We start from the raw sequence: 18,022 nt of genomic DNA on the forward strand, positions 1-18,022 counted from the left end.
CAGGGCTAACGAAGAGTTTTAAGAAGGATAGACATATCCTGTAAATAATTGCGCCACTTGCTATTCCTACTTCATCGTTGTTTAGAATCTATCCATTTCACAACCTCTTCCCGAGGCTGTGATGTGGCTTTCTCACAACACAGAACCTGATCAATATGAGAAATTTAAAACAACGATTATAATTAGAAACTAAACAAAAACTTGTAGCAGACAAAACGTTGTAGCAATTGAGAACTATGAATCAAAAAGAACAAAGAGGACGATAAAGTTAATCTAATTCCCATTTGAATGAAGGAACATTTTCAGGTGCTGACGGAAGGTATGAATAACACTTTAGGACTGAACCAATGTAAAGAGTCGCTGCATGCGTATATATAGATCAGTAGTGAGTTCTTCTGTGATCATTATGGACCCCCGGACGTGGTAGGCTGCAACATTCTCTAGACCAGGGGTTCCCTAACTGGGGTGCATGAACCCTCGGGGGTGCGTGAGTCCATACCAGGGGGTTCGTGAGACGTTATTGAAAGCCAAAACTAGAGTACGTTTTGTTGAGCTAACGTCTGATATGTCATATAATTTAGTAATGTACAAAAGTCGTACCTATCGACAAACTCTTTTCGCGTTCATTATGCATATGTTGCAATAGTAGTACCGTACCATGCATGTGATACTTGATCTATTACGAAGCACTGTTATGCGTATTATAGTATAATAATGACTCAGATCTTGTCTCGAAAAGTTGGGGGTTCGTGGACAACTCTGACATCCACAGGGGGTTCGTGGGGGGGGGGGGATAAAGTTAGGGAAACCCTACTCTAGACACTTTTCTGAGAAGATAGTTTTAACATGTAAGCCACAGGCATAACCATTAACTCCTTTAACTGCTTTTCAATAGTAAAGGAATGGGGAGAGGGAATGGGGTCAGGGGTCAGGTCCTAAATTTGTGACTTTGGAAAATATGCATATAAAAGGACTGCGATATTACTTTGCATAAAGATAAAGGACTGATGACTCTGTAGTGACCATATTATACTGGTCAACTTTGTTTGTTTACTTACCCCCTCTAATAAGCCCCTGGCTAGAGTAATCCAGATTGCATAGATTGAATTCTCCATCAGTAGCACTTTGTAAAGTTTCTATACACATGCTAATTAGGTTACCATTGAAAGTACCTAGGCTGGTATATAAGGGACACACATGTGGTCACTCACTCTCTTCTCCTCATGGTCTGCAGACAGTTAAGATACTGATAACAGTTATACATATCTTTTACCTTAGACATTGCAGTTACCCAGGGCATGTTCACCCTGTGTTTATCTCATTAAGAGAGTGGTTATAGGACAGGGTGGATACTACATTCATATTTGTATTGCTTCTCGGCCTTTTGACTAAGATCGTGTGTAGTATCTGCTCTTTGTTGCACACCCGATGGTGATCACACAGTAACAGTCCCGATGCAAGGGGACTGGGGTTGAGAGCGGATCAGTCGTTCGGTAGTTTGGTTTTCGTGCCCAGGTTCTTTCCTGGGCGATTTTTTCTTAAACAGTATTTGTATTGCCTTACTTATTAGGAGTAATTGCGTGTCTAGTCTGCATCATATTTATTCGGTGGAGCTATACCTCGCGCTAGCGCTATAGTTGCGAAGCCATTATATTTTGACCGGCATATACAACTCACACATCTAGGCCATTTACTGGAGAGTTGAACCAGTCAATTGAAATAGTCAGAGGGGCGACTGGGTCGTCGGAGGATCATTTAGAACATAGTTGTCGAGAGTAAGTATTACTTAAAATTATATTTAACCTCTTCAACTCTTTGCCATCCGGGTAAACTTGTGGAAGTTTTGAGTGATTTGAACGGCGAGGGGTTTAAATATTAAATAGGCAAAGAAATTATCAAGTAAATATCTAATGACTGTCTCGTTGTCCGATCAACATATTCAATGCAGAGAACCAACCCAGTTCAGCCTCCCCGCCTCCCCCCCCCCCCACACACACCCCTACACACACTTAAAAAGAGGTATTGAAATGATGTTATAAGCAAAAAAAAGTTTGAAATAGTTAATCTCGAAACAAAGCTCCTTATAGACCGGCAGCCCAGAGCACTTTGATCAAACGAACGAGGTACCAATATCTGAGTATTGGAACATTTGTGGAAAAACCCAGTATATCCAAAAGTGGACGTCTGCCGTGGTCGCTCTGCTGCATGTGGCCCATGGGGCCGGTTAAAGGGGGCCAAAAAATGCATTTGATCAAACGAACGAGGTACCACTTAAAACCAATGTCAACTTAATGCATGAATGCCGCATAGTACTGAATGGCCCATGACAGACAAATTTTCTGCTGCAAAGGGCCCGCCAGACGCCCCAAAAGGGCCCCTAAAAATGCATCTGATCAAACGAACGAGGTACCACTTGAAACCAATGTCAACTTAATGCATGAATGCCACAAAGTAATGAATGGCCCATGCCAGACAAATTTTCTGCTGCTAAGGGCCCGCCAGACGCCCCCAAATATGGCCCAAATGCCCATTAGCGTAGCATTGACCCAGATTAAATATGCAAGGTACCACTCAAAACCGGTTTGGAATGTTCGGGTTGACCTTACAGACTATGGAAATAATCATGCCAGACAAATTTTCTGCTACAAAGGGCCCGCCAGACGCCCCAAAAGGGCCCCTTAAAATGAATTTGATCAAACGAACGAGGTACCACTTGAAACCAATGTCAACTTAATGCATGAATGCCACAAAGTACTGAATGGCCTATGCCAGACAAATTTTCTACTGCTAAGGGCCCACCAGACGCCCCCAAATATGGCCCAAATGCCCTTTACCGTAGCATTGACCCAGATTAAATATGCAAGGTACCACTCAAAACCGGTTTGGAATGTTCGGGTTGACCTTACAGACTATGGAAATAATCATGCCAGACAAATTTTCTGCTACAAAGGGCCCGCCAGACGCCCCAAAAGGGCCCCTTAAAATGAATTTGATCAAACGAACGAGGTACCACTTGAAACCAATGTCAACTTAATGCATGAATGCCGCATAGTACTGAATGGCCCATGACAGACAAATTTTCTGCTGCAAAGGGCCCGCCAGACGCCCCAAAAGGGCCCCTAAAAATGCATCTGATCAAACGAACGAGGTACCACTTGAAACCAATGTCAACTTAATGCATGAATGCCACAAAGTAATGAATGGCCCATGCCAGACAAATTTTCTGCTGCTAAGGGCCCGCCAGACGCCCCCAAATATGGCCCAAATGCCCATTAGCGTAGCATTGACCCAGATTAAATATGCAAGGTACCACTCAAAACCGGTTTGGAATGTTCGGGTTGACCTTACAGACTATGGAAATCATCATGCCAGACAAATTTTCTGCTACAAAGGGCCTGCCAGACGCCCCAAAAGGGCCCCTTAAAATGAATTTGATCAAACGAACGAGGTACCACTTGAAACCAATGTCAACTTAATGCATGAATGCCACAAAGTACTGAATGGCCTATGCCAGACAAATTTTCTACTGCTAAGGGCCCACCAGACGCCCCCAAATATGGCCCAAATGCCCTTTACCGTAGCATTGACCCATATTAAATATGCAAGGTACCACTCAAAACCGGTTTGGAATGTTCGGGTTGATCTTACAGACTATGGAAATCCTCATGCCAGACAAATTTTCTGCTACAAAGGCCCGCCAGACGCCCCAAAAGGGCCCATAAAAATGCATCTGATCAAACGAACGAGGTACCACTTGAAACCAATGTCAACTTAATGCATGAATGCCACAAAGTACTGAATGGCCCATGCCAGACAAATTTTCTACTGCTAAGGGCCCGCCAGACGCCCCCAAATATGGCCCAAATGCCCATTAGCGTAGCATTGACCCATATTAAATATGCAAGGTACCACTCAAAATCGGTTTGGAATGTTCGGGTTGATCTTACAGACTATGGAAATCATCATGCCAGACAAATTTTCTGCTACAAAGGGCCCGCCAGACGCCCCAAAAGGGCCCCTAAAAATGCATCTGATCAAACGAACGAGGTACCACTTGAAACCAATGTCAACTTAATGCATGAATGCCACAAAGTAATGAATGGCCCATGCCAGACAAATTTTCTGCTGCTAAGGGCCCGCCAGACGCCCCCAAATATGGCCCAAATGCCCATTATCGTAGCATTGACCCAGATTAAATATGCAAAGTACCACTCAAAACCGGTTTGGAATGTTCGGGTTGACCTTACAGACTATGGAAATAATCATGCCAGACAAATTTTCTGCTACAAAGGCCCGCCAGACGCCCCAAAAGGGCCCCTTAAAATGAATTTGATCAAACGAACGAGGTACCACTTGAAACCAATGTCAACTTAATGCATGAATGCCACAAAGTAATGAATGGCCCATGCCAGACAAATTTTCTGCTGCTAAGGGCCCTCCAGACGCCCCTAAATATGGCCCAAATGCCCATTATCGTAGCATTGACCCAGATTAAATATGCAAGGTACTACTCAAAACCGGTTTAGAATGTTCGGGTTGATCTTACAGACTATGCAAATAATCATGCCAGACAAATTTTCTGCTACAAAGGGCCCGCCAGACGCCCCAAAAGGGCCCATAAAAATGCATTTGATCAAACGAACGAGGTACCACTTGAAACCAATGTCAACTTAATGCATGAATGCCACAAAGTACTGAATGGCCTATGCCAGACAAATTTTCTACTGCTAAGGGCCCACCAGACGCCCCCAAATATGGCCCAAATGCCCTTTACCGTAGCATTGACCCAGATTAAATATGCAAGGTACCACTCAAAACCGGTTTGGAATGTTCGGGTTGATCTTACAGACTATGGAAATCCTCATGCCAGACAAATTTTCTGCTACAAAGGCCCGCCAGACGCCCCAAAAGGGCCCATAAAAATGCATCTGATCAAACGAACGAGGTACCACTTGAAACCAATGTCAACTTAATGCATGAATGCCACAAAGTACTGAATGGCCCATGCCAGACAAATTTTCTACTGCTAAGGGCCCGCCAGACGCCCCCAAATATGGCCCAAATGCCCATTAGCGTAGCATTGACCCATATTAAATATGCAAGGTACCACTCAAAATCGGTTTGGAATGTTCGGGTTGATCTTACAGACTATGGAAATCATCATGCCAGACAAATTTTCTGCTACAAAGGGCCCGCCAGACGCCCCAAAAGGGCCCCTAAAAATGCATCTGATCAAACGAACGAGGTACCACTTGAAACCAATGTCAACTTAATGCATGAATGCCACAAAGTAATGAATGGCCCATGCCAGACAAATTTTCTGCTGCTAAGGGCCCGCCAGACGCCCCCAAATATGGCCCAAATGCCCATTATCGTAGCATTGACCCAGATTAAATATGCAAAGTACCACTCAAAACCGGTTTGGAATGTTCGGGTTGACCTTACAGACTATGGAAATAATCATGCCAGACAAATTTTCTGCTACAAAGGGCCCGCCAGACGCCCCAAAAGGGCCCCTTAAAATGAATTTGATCAAACGAACGAGGTACCACTTGAAACCAATGTCAACTTAATGCATGAATGCCACAAAGTAATGAATGGCCCATGCCAGACAAATTTTCTGCTGCTAAGGGCCCTCCAGACGCCCCTAAATATGGCCCAAATGCCCATTATCGTAGCATTGACCCAGATTAAATATGCAAGGTACTACTCAAAACCGGTTTAGAATGTTCGGGTTGATCTTACAGACTATGCAAATAATCATGCCAGACAAATTTTCTGCTACAAAGGGCCCGCCAGACGCCCCAAAAGGGCCCATAAAAATGCATTTGATCAAACGAACGAGGTACCACTTGAAACCAATGTCAACTTAATGCATGAATGCCACAAAGTACTGAATGGCCTATGCCAGACAAATTTTCTACTGCTAAGGGCCCGCCAGACGCCCCCAAATATGGCCCAAAATGCCCATTATCGTAGCATTGACCCAGATTAAATATGCAAGATACCACTCAAAACCGGTTTGGATCCACACAAAAACAATATTAAATGCAAAGGTACTTTCCACAGAGTAAAGAACTGCCAATGCAAGACAAATTTTCTTCTGCATAGGTCCCACCAGATAGAAAGAATAGGTGGCCCAATGTGGCCCTATATATGGGTCTAAAGAATTGGATATATGTGCCTTGTAACATGACATTTCAAGCTCATGATTATATTGTTTCCAGCATAAATTGGAGTTACTGTACACAAGACCAGTGTTTTATCTTATTTAGCTATTCGCTGCTCTAAGCAAAGTAAAGATAACACTTTCACCTAAGCCTCTAAATATTTTGGGATTTGCTGGCCTGGGCAAAAATTACAGTTCCCCACATTATAATTCTAACACTCTGAGGAAGAGTCTTGCCTGGCTTGGATCCACAGAACTACGGTTGGAAGAGCAAGAATGGGTGCTACAGCCCTGACTGGTTTGAGGGACCGGCTCTCCCAGATCATCTATTCCAAGAGGGGGAACTGAGTGAAGATTTTCAAAGTAGCCGACCAGACGTGGCTTCCGAGTTTGATGGCGATGATTCAAGTACTGAACCATCTTGGAGTGATGACTCCGACAATGAAACATTGATTTGAGCTTCCATTGTCTTTTTAGAATCAAGTTCATGGGAATACTTAATTTTCATAAACTTAGAGATCTGTCTGAATGGCAAATGCAGTGTCTTTTTACAATGCACACACTCCAGTGTTTAATCACTGTCAAGAGACATGAATTCTCAGTTCTTATACTTCGAACCTAACATGTGTCATGTTCAGAGTAATCACATAATGATCTTTTGTTACTATCTTTGCCAATTATGATTTTAGTACATTTTAAACTAGCAAGATGACTTTCTTCAAAGGTAAAAGATCCCTTCATAGATGAAAACAAAAACCCTCATCTAGCATTCATATTTCTGAAAAATGGATGCCACATCTATTTGTTGGACTTGTTACAAGCTATTCGAATTGAATTAGTGTAATGATGGAAGTTCTAAAAGACCAAGATGGAGTAATATACGCCAATTACTCATTTTATATTTTGTATCAGGGAATGGAGTCATACGTGGTGATATCAGTATTTGTTTGTTCAATCTTAGCATTTTAAGTCCTTTAAAGAGTGTACCTAGCATAAAGGTACATATACATTTCTATACTTCAATTATGTATCTTTTAAAAACCATATTGGACAGTTTCAACTTGAAACTGTCCAATATGGTTTTTAAAAGATACATAATTGAAGCATTACTTTCAACCCAAACCTTTATCGTTAAGTACACGTTATAAAGCATTTTCACCATTGTTTGATAATTGTTTCTTTGTCTGAGCTTAAGAAACAAAACAATCTCTTTTGTTCGACTACATGTATGTCTTAAGATGACACTTAAGCGTTCTTTCTCAAGATTTTAAACTTTGTAGATTTACAATGCTAACGTAAACACAGTGTTTTAAGATACAAAATGATTTTTGGTTTCTTATTTACAATACATAAACTGATTTTAATCTGCTCCAGTGTTTCCAGCGAAACAAAGTAACTGTCAAGTTAAACACTGCTCACGATACAAAGTACTGACTGGATAAAATGAAAAAGAATAGATAAAAGGAACAAGAATGGATTTGAGAATGCATTATAACTGTCAGGATCTCCCTCAAAGACTGAGTTCGCGTCATTTTTGTTTTGCTCAATGAAATGTTCAGTAATTGATACACCTACTAGTATACTAATCTCATTATTCCATTGGCCTATGTAGCGGGAAGGAATTTGAATAATTCAGGATGTTCTTGATTGTTATAGATTGGTTTCTTGTGGCATCTTAACTATTTAAACTGCATATTTCTTTTACATGTGGAGGGCCTTTTGCAGAAGAAAATTTGTATTGCATTGGCATTTCTTTACTCTGTGGAATGTTACAAATGTCATGTCACAAGGCACATATATTCTGCATCAATATACAATCCATTAGGCCCATATAGGGCCGCATTGGGCAACCTATTCTTTCTATCTGGTGGGACCTATGCAGAAGAAAATTTGTCTTGCATTGGCAGTTCTTTAATCTGTGGAAAGTACCTTTGCATTTGATATTGGTTTTTTTGTGGTACCAACTATGATTGATCATAGCCCATTTGGGGGCCCTTTTTTTTAGTGTGTCTGTTGGCCCCTTTGTAGCAGAAAATTTGTCTGGCATGATTATTTGCATAGTCTGTAAGATCAACCCGAACATTCCAAACCGTTTTGAGTAGTACCTTGCATATTTAATCTGGGTCAATGCTACGATAATGGGCATTTGGGCCATATTTAGGGGCGTCTGGAGGGCCCTTAGCAGCAGAAAATTTGTCTGGCATGGGCCATTCATTACTTTGTGGCATTCATGCATTAAGTTGACATTGGTTTCAAGTAGTACCTCGTTCGTTTGATCAAATTCATTTTAAGGGGCCCTTTTGGGGCGTCTGGCGGGCCCTTTGTAGCAGAAAATTTGTCTGGCATGATTATTTCCATAGTCTGTAAGGTCAACCCGAACATTCCAAACCGGTTTTGAGTGGTACCTTGCATATTTAATCTGGGTCAATGCTACGCTAATGGGCATTTGGGCCATATTTGGGGGCGTCTGGCGGGCCCTTAGCAGCAGAAAATTTGTCTGGCATGGGCCATTCATTACTTTGTGGCATTCATGCATTAAGTTGACATTGGTTTCAAGTGGTACCTCGTTCGTTTGATCAGATGCATTTTTAGGGGCCCTTTTGGGGCGTCTGGCGGGCCCTTTGCAGCAGAAAATTTGTCTGTCATGGGCCATTCAGTACTATGTGGCATTCATGCATTAAGTTGACATTGGTTTCAAGTGGTACCTCGTTCGTTTGATCAGATGCATTTTTTGGCCCCCTTTAACCGGCCCCATGGGCCACATGCAGCAGAGCGACCACGGCAGACGTCCACTTTTGGATATACTGGGTTTTTCCACAAATGTTCCAATACTCAGATATTGGTACCTCGTTCGTTTGATCAAAGTGCTCTGAGCTGCCGGTCTATTAATTCTAGTTTTCTCCCCGTGGGATGTGGTATGGCAATGCATGACTCATTATATATTTATATATATTTATATATTATATATTATATATTTCATTGTTTGATTGTTGAGGTATCCATCTAAGACTAATATCAATGAAACTTGACTTCTCATTAAATTGAATTGAAAATTGATTTCTAATTACTTGCAACAATCCCTCAGTATCGTCACAATGACGTCATTATACATTTGAATTATACCTGGTGTTGCATAATCTTGCTTCCTTCTGGTTTCATTATGTTAAAATTAACTGTTACATTAACTTGCCAACATGAAGGGTAGAAACAGATGGCGCTATTTAAGTTAGTTGTCAAAACGATTTATGAAATGTGTGGTGGCCCTTATAAGCTTTTGTAGACAAAGCTTTAGGAGGATAGCGCCTCATCGGGCCACGCATTCAGTGGACATGGGCTGAACACTTGCCGGTCGCAGAGAGTGTTTCGACCCTCTGGCCATACGCAAGGATTCACCGACGCCACCTAGAACCCTTTTGGTCGACCTCTGACCAACCGACCCTCCTCGTATCCTCCCGGGTTCGTTTACGACAACAAGGGAGACATGGCATGGTATGCTAGGCCACAAAAAGCACCATACGTACAGCTTTTACAAGCTGCCAAGCGCAGGAAATACTTCCTGGTAACCCTGCCCCTACTATCTCCCTCTTATCGCAAATGTGGGGAGTGACGGGATGCTATGAAATCGGTTCTACACGCTCCCCTTACTTTATATTCTCGGTATTTCAAAGGACAGAATTTTTGTTTTTATCCACAAATATAAATATGCAAGAAAGTAGAAAATGGTCACTGGTATTTAATAACAGCGCTACAGGAATGAGGATTGGATTTGGAACTATAATGATAGTTGCGATATAGAAAGAGTGGGGGGGGGGGAGGGGGAGTGGTTGTTATATATATAGTTTTCATTTCGATCAAACCTGTGAACATCTGTCGTGTAAACGTTAATCAGAAGTAAAGTAGTACTACTAACCAATATGTTACCCACACACAATATAAATTCCTCGTCACAGGTTGTCTACAGATTAATATGGATTTTTTTTTTCACACCGAAGATAATAAAAAACGGCAAACGACGGAAACGGCATCTTGTTTCACCTTCATATTGTTTTCTCAATGTAAATCCATAAACTGCCCGCGTGAGTTATCTCTCCTAAAAGTCGACACCTTTTATATTTTGACATAATCATTCCTGCGAGTAATCTCTCGGCAGAGTGATTAAAGTTATATTTAGAAACATGAGGTGTTGCTCCATTAGTAAAAGCCATAAAGTTTCTACCACGTACCGCGTAGGGTGACAGAGATTACATGGCCTTGTTCATTTTAATATTTAGTAGTCTCTTATCAGAACTTCAAAAAACCTTCATTTTGATTGCTTCTCTTGTCGATTACGGTCGTTGAGTATCTCCCTCTATTATTAATGGTGGCACGCATTTGACCCACATCATATACGCAAGCAGCATGTATTCGTCAAAATGAAGTGCAGCATATATATATATATATATATATATATATATATATATATATATATATATATATATATATTCATGGAGAATAACTTGAAGCTACCAGTTGTCTGAAGATCGCTACAAAGCGTGAAACTCCGAGTTACAACTACTAGTGTTCCACTAGTCTCATCTAGTATCAACATATATTCCGCTCTGTCCAATGGACATAGAGCACTCTGCGCCAAGATAGACGCCAACCTACTCTATATATATATATATATATATATATTTATATATTTATATATATGTGTATATATATATATGTATATTTATATACACATGTATATTTTACATAACAGAATATACTTGAAATGGTATTTGCAGCCCAAACAGCAATTTGTGACATTTTGGCATGGCTTTCCCTGAATCGATCTTTGCTCTGTGAATTGGAGAGCAGGTGTAAAAACCTCCTACGTTATTTAATGTTTGTACTTTAAAAATATTGACCGAAGATTAGTGACTCGTATTAAGTCGGTTACAGAGCAACACTATGTTTCACGGCTGTGTTAACGCATTCATAAAAATCGGGTTGAAAAGATCGACTCCCAAATTAGTATCCGTCGTGCTTAGTATAAATATAACTTCTTATGGTTGACCTCGTTGTTTTATAGTATTTTATTGTAAGCCTTGGGATGGAGTTGGTATATATAACGGTATATAGTCTAGAGTATTACTCCTAGTTGATAATTAGAAAACAATGTCCCCGAGTTATGTTTTATTTTTAAAGAACAATTGGAACATAAAGGGAAGGGGGACATCGTTTTCTCAAGTTGAATTATTAACATTTGGATAATTCACGCGAAAGTCAGCAAAACAACCTGACGTTTTATTAAACATCAAACCAGACAGAATACTTCCCCACTGAACGAAAAGAGACTAACCCATGCTTTAACAATTTTCATAGCTCGATTTTTCTGTTTAATCAAGAAAACTTTTACGTGTCAGTATCTGTCGTTTATATGCTCGACCGTGAACGCACGAAGAGGTTCCTACACCCAGTGCCGTCGAGGCGCTAGGTCCTCGGGCCATTTGGGAGGGGGATTCCACCCGCCCTCCATCTTGAAGTCTTTAATTTTCGTTACCGAATACCGTGCACCTGTAAGTGAGTATCAAAATTGTTAGCCAAGTGCAGGTTACAAGAAGATATATATATATATTTTGGCAGCATTTGTCAGCGAACCATATATTCATTAAATAAAAAGTGATTCTTTTTATGGTATTCGCGGATCGAAACATAGCGTTTTTGCCAAACCATATTCTGACAGCCATAGTTGGTGGCGCTCGGTGCTCGGTGGTGGGTGCAATTTCACGTAGTTGGTTTCCTTGATAAGAGGTCGATGCTCAATATGCCAACAGAATACCAAATCCCCAATTCCTTCACACAGTTTATAGGTTTGTATGAAGACTTGAAGTACGAGTATAACAGCAAGTGCCCCGCCCCCCACACCCCGACACTTCGTCCACTTTTCCACAGACCTTGAGTTGACTTTTTATCCGTAAAACAATTGGTAATTTGGTTGGTGATGCCACATCAATACTGACAATAATAACAATAAATCTGGCAACACTGTTTTGCAGGGAGCATAATCACATATTCAAATACTTCAACTACTTCAACTAGTGCTGGGAAATAACCTGTAAATATTGCACCATATTATATTGAGAGGCTTTACAAAATCCAAAGATTTACCCCTCTCCTGAGATCCCTCCCCCGGGTCCCCTCCCCCACCCCAATCCACTTTCAGACATCAAATCCCGCCCCTAAGCATGAATATGAGTATAATTAGAATGTTATTGGTATACAAGTACAAGGCTATAGCCGCCAGCATCAGAAATCTTGTACTATAGTGTCTATACTAGCGACACAAATAGCCGCAGTATGAATACGAGTACAAATCTATCATAGGGCGAGTACAAACTACACCGATTGTACTAGACCAGAGTACAAGTGCAGCCAGGCCCTCAACACAACATGTAATGAGGTGACAACAAATAGTGAATAGATTTGCCAACGGTATGAAATATATCTGATCACCATGAAAAAGATAGGAATTTTGAAATGATTTTGCGTGGGTAGAAGCAGACGTGAAAATATTCAATTCAAGTCTCTGGAAGCCCAGGAAGACGATTTCAGAATATTTTTTGACATTAATTTCAAGTGAAATTCCAGTCGATGAAACAGGAGAATGGTTAGGTCTTACACTCAAGAAGGTAATCAAATTGAAACATGCATGAATCGTCATAATGAGCTAATAATTTCATAATGGTGTGAGATTGCAATGACTGTGATTTCACATATAAAACCATTGATAAAGGTTACAAGATCAACAAAAGTGCAGATAAAATCAGGCGCGGCGGAACGGAAAAATTATTGGGGGGGCTAATGTGTGGAGACTATCTAAGCGGAGCGCCACCATCAGTTGGCGCGGAGCGTACAAGAAAATTTTGGGTTTTTTTCAAACCCCCAGATGGCCGGAAACGGCACTTTCCGAGTGTTTTATGCTGCGAATACCTAGCCCTAAAATATGGGTCTCAAGCCTGCAATTTCTCAGATTGCACGTAAAAGTCTGTAAAAACATTGTAATTTGTATATTCGATGGTTTTTTAAGAGAGTAGCTATTACTCGTAGTGTACTCGCAAAGATATTTTTGAGTGTAGTAAGGGCAGTGGCGGAGCTAGAGTATTGGTCAGGGAGGGGAAGAATGGCCTGTAGGGGCGCTTTCGACACTATCTAAGCGGAGCGCCACCACAGGTTGGCGCGGAGCGTACAGAAAATTTTTGAGTAAAGATACTCCCTAGATTGCAGGAAATGACCCTTTCCGGGGCCTTGCTAATTTGCAGATAAACGGAGAATAAATAGGTGTCGTCGCCATTTTGTCGGAAAATTACACCAACAGAATATGACAAATGTCAATAGGTATATGAGAGCGCAATAAAATAGTCAAAAATCGCGAATAAGTAAAAAGTAGTGAAAAGCTGAAAAGGGCGCCAGCAGTCCATTTGAGTCCGTCAGGGGGGGGGGGGCATCCGCCCCTGACTGTATATATGGACGCTCCGCCAATAAGTAAGGGGATGTTGGAGAACTGGCTGAAATGAGGCAAGTCATTGGCTTAAGACGAAGTTGTGTTACGCTTACCGGTACTCACACTTACTGCTTCCACTTTTCACGGGGCGTGAAGACGCGGTTGGGGTGACAATGTGGTCTATAGCCAGGGCACGTGCCGAGGGTCCCCCAGCAATTACTAAAATTATTACACCTATAGAGTATACGTGTGCATCGGACAGATCGACAAGTATGCATTGAAAACTGGGCAGATGCACGTTTCGGAGCCTTGGTAAATATTGGGGGGGCTTATCATGCATTTGCCCCCTCAACTTTTTTATTGGGGGGGCTGAGCCCCCCCAAGCCCCCCCCGGTTCCGCCGCCACTGGATAAAATGCCCTTCAAAGCCTTGTAAATTATACGATGCTACAGTGATTTCGTGAACATAATATAGTATATGGAATATACTTTAGAGCATGCGGGCAGTTGTTTGAAGTGTATACTGATTAGTACAGTAATACTTAACACACGTTTCATGCGATTTACACAAACATATTAAAATACCTATCCCAATCCCAATCCTCTTTTTGTCTAATCTGCTCGAAATGTGTTTTTATGGATACTATGTTAAATTTTATTGTTGTAGATATATATATATATATGTATATGTATATATATATATATGTATATGTATATGTATATACATATATATATATATATATATATATATATATATATATATATATATCAATAAAGAATAACACACCAGATCTGTCATACCACTTGTTACACATTCAATTCTATATATATATATATATATATATATATATATATTTATATATATATATATATATATATATATATATATATATATATATATATATATATATATATATATATATATATATATATATATATTTACATACAAGCCATGATATAATAATATGTAAGGTTCATCGAGCACAATAAAAAGCGAAAAACAAATCCTCACTGGCAATATGGATCAATAAAGAAGCATAGAATCCTACAATGATTAGTTCATTATCTATTCAAAAGCGATAACTATGACCGAAGCGGGGAGCGGAAATGAACGTTTCCTTTCTGATCAGGCTGAAAATATGAAGAAAACATTTCGTAGTTCAAAACTGGAGTAAATTTAAGCCTCTGCCATGAAATAAAACGATACAACTCTTAAAACGCTGTATATGATGATGACCTTATATATATATAGATGAAATGGTGAAGTGTATGACAAATAAAACTGCTGTTGTAGCGCACTGGTCGGTCGAAAGATCAGCATATCTTACCGAGATGCCAATTATTTGAAGCGGGGTGAGGCTCTCTAAGGACAAAAAATGTCCACAATTGGTTGACGATGTCATAATATAGGAAGTCATCTCATTTTTTCGTTTATTTTGATACAAGATCGTCCCTGTAGTAATAATATTTATTCTGTTTATTCACGAGTGTATTCTTTGGTGGCTTGTTCAACAGTTTTTTACAATAACGTGTGCTGTATGTTTTGTGATGTCCTCTTTGACACATAGGCGTGTAATTTAAGCAGATGGTGACATTTTTATTCACTATTTGTCATCAAAGGTTGTGAAAACAAGTAGTATACAAGATTGATGTTTGACTTGACATGAAGAGGTGTTCACTTCCTAAAGTGTACGTTGAAGCAACAATAAGAATAAAAACCATCGCTTCTTCTGACAAAGGTTGAGGAGAAATAAATAAATAAGTTCTTGGGTATTTCAAAGTGTCGAACACACAGATTATTCTTATTTCTATTTGTTTTTTCTTCGGTAGAAGGTTCGTCGCCCAGAGACTTTTCTAGTAGTTTCTGTGTCAATCACTGATAGTCAAAATTGCAAAATTTTTCCGATTTTTACTTCATTACCTGAAATAATAATGAAAATTACAAATTACAAAAATATATAAATGCATAATAAAAAAATATCATTTTTTTTATCCATCAATGTAATTTCATCCAAAGCAACAAAAGAAAAGTTATTTTCAATATTATTATTTTATTGTTGTTCTCTTTTTTTCATATCATGTTATCTGTTATTGTTATCTTCTATTCTTCTATTGTTTGTTTAGTAGAGTGCAACATGGAGAGCGCCAATTACACCTTGGAGCAACCCCCGCCACCTGAACTCGGCATCGTCAACATAACGAAAGAAAACTACCAGATGTTCCTCTATTCGGGTGTGGACAAGATTCTCATCACAGTGTTCATGCCCATCATCTTTACAATCGGTGTTTTGGGAAATATCGCGGTTATTATAGTCTTTTTCCGAATCAAAGGTATGAGAACTGTCACTAACCATTACCTTACAAACCTTGCCATTGCGGACATGATTTTCCTCCTCTTAGCCGTGACCGATCGTTGGGTGCTCTACGTTTCCAGTAAGATCGTCAACGATTATTCGTATACCTCTCGGGCATTCTGCAAGACGTTTCCCTACATCCAAGACGTGAGCATAATAGTCTCCTGTTACACCGTCATATTGGTAACCGTTGAACGGTACATCGCGATATGTTGGCCTCACAAATTCAAACAGCTGAGTACTCGTCCGAGAGCGTTAATGCTTTGCTCCTTCTTCTGGATGTTCGCTCTCCTTTACAAGATTCCAGATTTATTTTTTATCGACAACAAACAGGAGAGACTCCGTTGGCCAGAAGGTGAAGAATTTGAGCAGTACTCTACCACCAGAACGATATGTACCTACTGCATCGATAAGCACGAACAGTCCTGCAATCGTTTCAGAAAATCTTTAGCTTTGGATCAAATCATGCTCCTGATGGTGATACCGATAACGATGGTCCTTTACACTCTGATAGTGCTGCAACTTCAAAAACTTAACAGCAACAACATCAGAAGTACATCGTCGACCAAAATGAAGAAACAAGTCGTACGGATGCTCATAGTTACCATCACTGTTTATGTCATTTGCATAACTCCGTTTCGGATCTTGAATTTATGTGACATTTTGGGCCTGACAATACCGCCTACGTACATTTGGGCTATTGTAAACATCGGTAGGATAATGACCTATACAAACAGTGCAATTAACCCTATCATATATAATATTATGAGCGATAGATACCGCTTTGCCTTTAGGGAGACATTCTTTTTCTGTTTCGCTGGTTACACACCGGTGAACGTGGAAATGTCGAGCAAATCCAGGAATACGAGAATTTATACAGACAAGACCACTGTTAACGGCAGGTAGAGAGCTTTATTAATCATGTTTATTCATAAATAATGGATGTGCGTCTGACGTCACCAATCCTATGGGACCTGACGAAAGGCATAATGAATATGCATTGAGATAGCTCTTTTGGGGGAAAGCTCGTACTTTTTGATGCAAAGAACTTGGACAAAGATCCCGCAGACAGGACTATATTTGATGGGGCTATATCTAATGTATATTCATGAAATCTAAATATGGTATATAGATATATATATAAAGCGCAACCTCTATAAATTCCAAATGACTGGTTTATGAATTAGACGAGAGTTGCAAAATATATTTCAAAAAAAAATCATTTTATAAACATAATTATATTGCTCAAGCTTTGAAAGTTGTGTTATACCTTCGATATCATTATACTTGTAATCTATTGTTACGTTATATTAAGTAATATCATTTTGTTTCTTCTTCTTCTGGGTGCATTAATTGTACTCATAGTATTTATGTCATGAACGCTCAAAACGAGAAAACAAACAAAAAATGATTGTGAAGCTTGATCGTATAATGTTCTTTAGTTAAATGAAGGTTAGAAGTGATGATTGTTCTTGGCTTTCTTTATCCTCCAAGATAAAAAAAAGTCAGAAAAACGGCTGGTGATTAGAACGCGGACCTACGTCACTCCCATTGGAGAACCGTATATATCAGTGTCATTTTTGTATTTAAAAAAAACAAAGAAACATTTTACCGAAATACATTTTTATGTTTTTTTTAATTTTATTTTCTATTTCTTTAAAAAAAAATTAATCTCGATTTTTTTTTTTATACCTTACAGATAAAGATACACAAAAGAGTCGTAACAAATCATTTTTATAAAGACAAATTTAACAAATTAAACAAAAGCAAATCTATCTTTAAAGAAAGACACAAACCCAGCCATCATCTTATGATACAAAGATGTTTATGAATGAACATCTCCCCCTAAAAAACAAATAAACTCCCTTGAGCCGTTTGGCAGATATCCTAATGTAAAAATGGTGTCCTGGGGTGTCTTGTGGTGTCTTAGGGTTATCGTGTTGTGACATCAAACAGTACTACTGTAGTAGGATCTGGAATCTTTAACATTCCCATGATATGGAGGCTCAATAATGTTTTTAGATTCAACATT

The 18,022-nt window shown here is 39.7% G+C and overlaps 1 protein-coding gene across 4 annotated transcripts in view; it reads left to right on the plus strand.

Moving 5' to 3' along the window:
* Positions 1 to 17,600, plus strand: part of LOC139966702 (allatostatin-A receptor-like) — a 55,479-nt gene extending 37,879 nt beyond the window's left edge. The window contains exons 1-2 of one of the 4 annotated variants that reach the window (XM_071969993.1): positions 1,195 to 1,775; positions 15,761 to 17,600. In XM_071969993.1, the coding sequence (XP_071826094.1) occupies positions 15,772 to 16,896 (1,125 nt within the window). In that variant the 5' untranslated portion in view covers positions 1,195 to 1,775; positions 15,761 to 15,771 and the 3' untranslated portion in view covers positions 16,897 to 17,600. Of the gene's footprint in view, positions 1 to 1,194; positions 1,776 to 15,760 lie in introns of those variants that run through there. The other 3 variants (XM_071969994.1, XM_071969991.1, XM_071969992.1) reach the window with 3 other exon arrangements.
* Positions 17,601 to 18,022: the final 422 nt, after the last annotated feature.

The sequence above is a fragment of the Apostichopus japonicus genome, chromosome 4 (assembly GCF_037975245.1).
Source record: "Apostichopus japonicus isolate 1M-3 chromosome 4, ASM3797524v1, whole genome shotgun sequence".
Lineage (NCBI taxonomy): Eukaryota > Metazoa > Echinodermata > Holothuroidea > Aspidochirotida > Stichopodidae > Apostichopus > Apostichopus japonicus.